General features: G+C 40.7%; 1 protein-coding gene across 1 annotated transcript; it reads left to right on the top strand.

Moving 5' to 3' along the window:
- LOC147823436 (ras-related protein Rab-9A-like) lies at nucleotides 1-1,999 on the top strand. Its single transcript, XM_087193311.1, has one exon. It carries the CDS (start codon nucleotides 300-302, stop codon nucleotides 903-905), a length of 606 nt encoding a protein of 201 aa, XP_087049437.1. The 5' UTR covers nucleotides 1-299; the 3' UTR covers nucleotides 906-1,999.
- The last annotated feature ends 5,837 nt before the right edge of the window (nucleotides 2,000-7,836 follow it).

Below are 7,836 nucleotides of genomic sequence, written 5' to 3'. Positions count from 1 at the left end.
AACTTGTACTTGAATTTAGCAGGATTAGAAAACACAAGGTATATATAAAAATTCAGGTCTGTGTATACTTGCTATAAATGAAGAATTGGATGTTGAAATTTAAAAGTGATGCTGGAGCTGGAGCAGGTCAGCACTGCTGCCTCCGCCTCCTGCACGCCCGCTCCCCGACCTACTGTCCGTCTTCACTGCAGCCAGGCGAACCTGCCCGAAGCTCTCGGGGGTCTTCCGTGTGGCCGCGAGATAATGATGCTTGAACTGAATTATTAAGGGTTCTGAAGTCAAAGCTCCTAAAATTAATAATGGCAGGAAAATCATCACTTTTAAAAGTAATTCTCCTTGGAGATGGTGGAGTTGGGAAGAGTTCTCTTATGAACAGATGTGGAACTAATAAGTTTCATGCCCAGCTCTTCCATACAATAGGTGTGGAATTTTTAAATAAAGATCTGGAGGTGGATGGACATTTTGTCACCATGCAGATTTGGGACACGGCTGGTCAAGAGCGATTCCGAAGCCCGAGGATGCCTTTTTATAGAGGTTCTGACTGTTGCCTGCTTACTTTTAGTGTTGATGATTCACAGAGTTTCCAGAACTTGAGTAACTGGAAGAAAGAATTCATATATTACAAAGATGTGAAAGAGCCCGGAAGTTTTCCTTTTGTGATTTTGGGCAACAAGGTCGACATAAGCGAATGGCAGGTGTCTACAGAAGAAGCCCAAGCTTGGTGCAGGGACAACAGCGACTATCCTTACCTTGAGACAAGTGCAAAAGATGCCACCAATGTTGCAGCAGCCTTTGAGGAAGCAGTTCGAAGAGTTCTCGCTACCGGGGATAGGTCCGATCACTTGATTCAGACAGACACCGTCAATCTTCACCGAAAGCCCAAGCCTAACTCATCCTGCTGTTGATCGTTAGATGGTCGGTGCATTCTAACCAACTCACACGTACACACATGGTAAACACGAGGGTGGATAAGTGAATTAGGGATTGCAGCAATGTATCATAACTGATAAAATTAATGTATGTCACTGCTTCATTTGATGGTGGGAGAAGGGACACATTGATTTACTTGGTAATGACACTGCCTTTCTAAATTGTAATGGTTGTCTAATGTTTCTTAGAATATGTAAGTTAGAGCTAATAAATGACCAAGACTTTAATTATAATTAAAACAAAAACTTGACTATTCTAGAAGATATACTTGGATTGCTTTTTCCCCTGGAAAAGGGAGAACTACTTTTATATGTGTATATTTTTATGGAGTTAGCATTCTATTCTTGGTTCAAGGAAAATATCTAAAGCAATAATGTTATAATATTAAAGATCAAAGACTAATGCATGTATATTAAAAAAAGGAAAAATAAATAAATAAAAGTTACGTGGGAGTACAAAGGACCTAGAAAAGTAAACAAAACAAAACAAAAAACAGTGTTGGAAGACATTTAGCACCTAATTTTAAGACTTCCTCTAAAGCTACAGTAATCAAGGCAGTGTTGGTGTAAGGAAAGACATATTGATCACTGGAATAAAACAGAGAGTCTAGAACTAGAACCACACATATATGGTCCAATAAGTTTTGAAAGATTGTTTAACATTAACATTTTGCAGAATATAAACTCAATTTAAAAGCCAAGGAAAAGATAGTGCTTTCAGCAAATGGCATTAGAACACCTGGTATCTGTATATAAAAAATTAACCTCAACCCTTTATTTCCATACATAAAAATAACTTGAAAGGATCTATGAACCTAAATATGAAAGCCTAAATGTATAAAACTTTAAGAAGAAATTATAAGGGAAAATGTTTATGAATTTAGGGTAGGCAAAAACTTCCTAGGATACAAAAAACATGATGTATAAGAGAAAAAAATTGACAAATGAGATTCCATCCAAATTTAGAACTTTAAATGACATCGTTAAAATGAAAAGTAGTCCTTAAACAGACCATATTTACAATGAATATAACCTATGACCAGAATATATAAAGAACTCTTACAGCTCATTAATAGACAAGCCAATTAAAAAGTAGACACAAGAAGATGTTAAATAGCCAGTACAGCGCAAGGAAAGATGTCCAACGCTAGAATCAGAAAAATACTCATCAGTACAATAACAAGATTGAATTATACACTCATTAGGGGGATGAAGTTAAAAGTTTTAAAAGCCTTGTCATGACTTTTTCTTTTTGTTGGATTCTCCCCCTTTGCCTTTAATTTGTCACACCCAATGGATTCATTCTGCTGGGCCACCTGGGGTTGTGATCCTCATTGCCTTTTCCTAGGATATTGTCTAAAATTTTTGGAGTGTTGGTTTGGTATTCATGAAGTTCCTAAGGTTCTCTTTATCATGAAAATATCTTATTTCTCCATCACTTTTGAAAGATAGCTTTGCAGGGTACATCAATCTGGGTCGGAGGCTGTTTTCCTTTAGGGTTTGAAATACATCACTCCAAGCTCTTCTTGCCTTGAGGGTTTGCATGGAGAAGTCTGCTGTGATTCTGATGAGCTTTCCTTTGTATGTGATTTGTTTCTTTTCTCTCACTGCTTGTAGAAGTTTGTTCTTCTGTTGGGTTTCTGGAATCCGAACAATTATATGCCTATGTGCAGATTGTTTTGATCGAGGCTAGTTGGAGTCCTATATGCCTCAATTATCTGTATGTCAAGTTCTTTTCCCCTCCTTGGGAAGTTTTCTGCCATCACTTCTGGGAACAGTTTTTTCTATGTCATCTGCACTCTCTCCTGTTTCTTCATTGACTCCAATCAGTCTTACGTTATTCTTCTTTGCATCGTCTAGCAGCAGCCGCTGGGTTGCTTTCTCATGGTCCCTTACAATTTTAAAGCAATTTTTCTTTTCCTGGTCACTAATTGCAGTCTTATCTTCTATATCTGAAATTCTGTCCTCACATGGGCTCATTCTGCTGCGTAGACTTTCAATGGCATTTTTAATTTCCTGGAAAACTGTTTGCATCTATTTTATGGATTCCACTTGTTTCCTGTGTTGGGATTCCATCATGTTCCTCAGATCCTCTATTCATTTATCTGTGTCCTCTCTAGACTTATTAATCATATCTTGCACTATGGGCAAAGTCTTTGGTGTTATCTGAGGAATTATTTCAGATTTCATTTTTTCCAGATCTTCTTTTGTTGCCAGTTCAGGGAGTCCGGGTGGTTGAGCATCAGATTGTTCCATCTCGTTTCTTTTTGGGGTTGCTGCAGGTGATCTGGAAGTCTGTTTTTGAGGCTTGTTTACGTGTCTTCTCATTTCCACGGTGGGGGTGTGTGTGCTACTGGCACCTGCACAGCTCACCTCCTCTGCCCTAGGTGTGGTGGAATGGCGGCAGGGGAGCCTCTGAAGTGAACACCTTTGTACATAAACCTTTGTCTACATTTCTGATTATTTCTTTAGGATAGAATGTAGAAGTTAAGTCAGATGCTTGTAAAATATTTTTTCTTATTGAAGCAGCTTAGAGGGAAAGGAAAAACTATGAGAAGAGAGAAAAAAATGGAAATGAAATCTATGTAAATAAGGAAAGGCGGAGGAGGTGAAGGGTGCACAGGTAATGGGGAAAAAAATAAGAACCAAGATATATCATATACAGGTACAAACACCCAATGATAAAAGTAAACGAACTGTATACCTAAAATGTACCTATAAAAGAACAACAACAACAAAAAAAAGAAGCAGCTTTCCAACTTGAAGAGTGTGTAAATAAGTGTGAAAAGTGCAGAACTTTGGGAGGAGAAAATAAAAGTTTCCCCCAAGTTATACATATTTCAAAAGAATTCATTTTCTAAGCCTAATGGCTTTAGAGTGCTTCAGTGGATAATTATTTTAATTTGAAGACTTCCCTAGAGTTAATATGAGTGTTATAAGAGAAACTTAGGATTTCAAAAGAGGAATTAAGCAATAACAAAATACAGTACTATTTTAAACAAGTACATTTTACAATACAGAAGGCAGCAGATCTGTTTTGTATGTGTATCAGAGAAGCCACCGCTAGATGGCGGTCCTCTATGGCTTTGCTGCCCAGTGGGTCCTACGTTTGCAAAAGGTAGAGTAGGAATCACTAAAGGAGGATTTTGATCTCACAATAATGCTTTGCTGCCAGGAGGAGGATTCTGGGTAGGCATGCCATGGCTCCCAGGACAGAGGAGACTTCTGGGTAGGCGTGCAACGGCTCCCAGCATAGAGGAGGCTTCTGGTGGGTGTGCTGTGGCAAGGAAGCTTCTTTTGATCCTCCTAGCTGAGTTAGGTTTCCTCTTCTCTTCCTGAGAACCCTGAAATTACCTCTTTCAGGATTGTTTCACAGTATACAGTTCGTGTGTGTGTGTGTGTGTGTGTGTGTGTGTGCGTGTGTTAATGAGATGTGATTGAAAAATATGGCAAATGTTTACATTTCAAAAACGATTATGGTAAATGACTCATTGCCATTAATCCCCCTCAAAAGACTCCCTCTTGCTTCAAACACACTTATACCATCATTTTTGTCACTCTCAGATGCAGTTCTGGAAGTCCTCTTTCATGAGTGTCTTTAATTGTGTTGTCATGGCTGCCTCAATGTCCTGAATCCATTCAAAACTTTTCCCTTTCATGGTCATTTTGACTTTGGGAAAGATCCAGAAGTCACACAGTGTCAGATCTGGTAAATGAGGTAGACAAGGATGCACTATGATATTTATATGAACTTGACAGCAGCATTCACCAAACATTTTTATCATACCTTGTAGAGACACAGAAGGGGAAGTGTATACATTTGTACCTCAGTTCACGAATACTTTTGTTTGCAAACAACTTTATTGGCAAACAGAAGTATTTGGCAAAATTTTGTTTTTGTTAGGAAACTGCATCAGGTGAGGAACATGACCACAGCTATACTTCCTGCATGAGCACGAATATGGCCATCTCTTCCAAAATCATAGAACATATTAAGTTCATGAACTGAGGTGTGTGTGTGTGTGTGTGTGTGTGTGTGTGTGTGTATTCTACCTAATAGACTACGAGCTTCTAGAAGACAGCTTGGGTTTAAAAAAGTCTGTACTCACCGTACTGTTTAGACATGACAGACACTTAATGCTTTCTTTGCCAGAAATCCTAACTAAATGTCTGTGAGTGTTGAGGTGAGGGATGGTTAGGCAGCCCAGCACCAGCTGAAAATCAACTCCTAGGGTCAGCTTTTTAAAATTGTTTCTTCTTTTTGAGCTTCAGTCCTATCTCCACTTTTGGGTCAGTTTAGTTCTGCTTTCAGAAAATGTTCATTGAGCACCTACTGTCACATGCCAGGTAGTAGACACGGCCTACTCACTGGAAGAGTCAGCACAGGGCAGGGTGAGACAGAGGCCTTGAGCTTTGAAGTGAGCAATGCTGAGGTTTGAATCTATTAGGCTTTAAGCAGGTTATTTAACATCACTGAATCACCGAACTTCAGTTTCCTCCCTTGCAAAATAATCACAAAAATATATCTCAGATTCACCCCCCCCACACCTTTTGCAGTGCTAGAGATTGGCCCAGAGCCTTCCCACTGAGCCTCAGCTCATTAGAAGTCTCATAGTGTCACAGAGATGGATGGATGCAGTCCCAAGCCTGTTCAGATTCAAGGGGAAGGAGCATAGGAAGGGATATCTGTGAGAGGATGTCAAAGAATTTGCAACCATGTTTTACATCACCACAGTCAGTTCCCTGGGCACACTGCATTTACTCTTTCCCAGGAGACCTCTGCCCAGTGTCATCAAGTGTAACACTGGACTCAGACTCCAGAGATGAGGCGTCAGGATGTGGATGCAGATTCCAACAATGCTCCTCAGGTTCAGTTCTTCAAAATTCTGCTCTGCTTCTCTGAGGACTTGTGCATTTGAGAGACAGAGTCTCAGTTCCACACACGCATACAGTGGTGCCACAGGGATACGATGGCACCACGACTTCCCCAGAGCAGAGCGGTAAATACGATCCAGTTTCTCCTCAGCCACTTGGGTCCATACTAGATGGCAGGCAGTGTGCAGAGTGGGAAGCGCATTGGACTTAGCGGACTTTCAGACTCATCCCGGTGGTGAGGCTTTCAGTGAGACACTTCTCTCCTCTAGGTCTCATTTTCCACACCTAAGACCCCTTTGAGAGCTTGCAGCTCAAAAGCCCCAGGCTTCTGTAAAAAGCCAAAGTCACAGTATTAGTATATGGACAAATACCTGCTATTGTCCGTCTGTCTTTTCTTTGTCAGAATCTTTTTTGTCTATGTCGTGTACTCTGAGTAACTACTTTGAAGATAACGATACAGTGTATTAACTCTTGCTGTTATTATTTTGCTATGAAGTTTTGTTTTATTTTTCCATAAAATAAAAACATTATCAAAAGTGTATGGACAAATACAAATCACTAGGCTTATTTACATTTATTCCACAAACATAAATTATTACTAAGTGAAGGATCAAATAATGAACTTGTGTGAAATAGAAAGTTACTTTGAATCAATTTGGCCACTAGAGGGCACTAGTATACCAGCCCAAAAAGAGTAAGCAGGCTCATCACTAACAGTTCCCTGTGGACCCTACCTGGGCCTCCTAATGTCTTTCCCTCACGGTTGTCAGAGACACATCCGTTATGATGAGGTGATAGCAGTTGTCACTCTAGGTGACGTTCCGTGTGTGCCAAATGTACTTTAAGAGTGCAGCGTCACCCCCGGAAAAATAAGGAAAATTACATATTGGGCTTTTCTGCTTCTCACTGGAATGTGAAAAGGGGCAGTGTGATAATTTGACAAAACATAATATGGGCTCTGAGGAGAAAAGACACTGTGGAAATCCAGTGTCATTCTCTAATGCACCACGGACGTGTTCTTTTTAGGACCTGGAGAAAGAAAGGGACCTGAACAGAACCCTCAGCCAGTATCTGTGGATCACATCCAGGCACCGAGCTTGGCAATGGAGCTCCACTGGGGGACAAGACACAGCTGCTCAGAGAATTTACGAATTCAAGCACAGCGATTTTCTGTTTAGCTCCAATTATCACTTACACCAAGGCAGGCAGCCTTTGCTCAGATTTTCTTAGTTCATCTTCCAACAGACCTATAAGACAAGACTTTCATTCCCATTTCTGTGATTACACACAGCACTGCAGGCACCAGTGAATGTTTAAAGCCTACTATTTCTCTCAGGGGATGCTAAGCGGACAGGACAGGGCTTTTATACCAAATCTAACATGAAACCACAGAGATACTTGCATGAAAATATGAAAATGCTAAGTTGGGTTGTGGTCGTGGTCTATGTTGCTTCTTGGGGAAAAGCTATTACATTGTTTTAACCTAAGTCTCTTCGGATGGGAGAGACAAGGTTCCAACTGAAATGAATGCCGTCAGATACAAAGGTCCATAGAGACTTCCTCCCAAGGAAGGTCAGTGGGTGAGAAAGGACGCTCTCCCTCATGCCTGGGAAGGCTGTGTCCATTTCCTCTCAAGCTACAAGCCACACGGTATTTGCTTGTGATATGCTTCACATCGTGCACAAAGAAAACCTACTTCCAACTCGAGTTCACAATTCTATCTTCAGGGCCGAACTGGAGGAGTTCGGGCTCTTTCTGTAAGTCAAGGAGGTACTTCCTCTGCACCCTGAAAGGACTTGAATTGACTGAAGCTAGTTGTCGTCAGTCCTTAGAGCAGAGCAGGAAATGGCCAAAGCCTTTGTCCTTAGCTCCAAGGCCTCGTCTTATTTTCTGTCTTCATAGAGCAGGAAGAGGGGCACTGACTACTCTCGGCATCGCATAGGGAAAGCTTGAATCTGCTCTGCTCTGGGGAGTGTGTCAACTATCCTGGCAATTATCAATTTTAATCTATTGTTTTAATACAGTGTACACG

The sequence above is a fragment of the Heterocephalus glaber genome, unplaced genomic scaffold, assembly GCF_053883595.1.
Source record: "Heterocephalus glaber isolate CG9 unplaced genomic scaffold, H.glaber_assembly_v1.0 deba00001586, whole genome shotgun sequence".
NCBI lineage: Eukaryota > Metazoa > Chordata > Mammalia > Rodentia > Bathyergidae > Heterocephalus > Heterocephalus glaber.
Note: the sequence above shows the minus strand (reverse complement) of the source record. Positions and strands in the feature narration are given on the sequence as shown.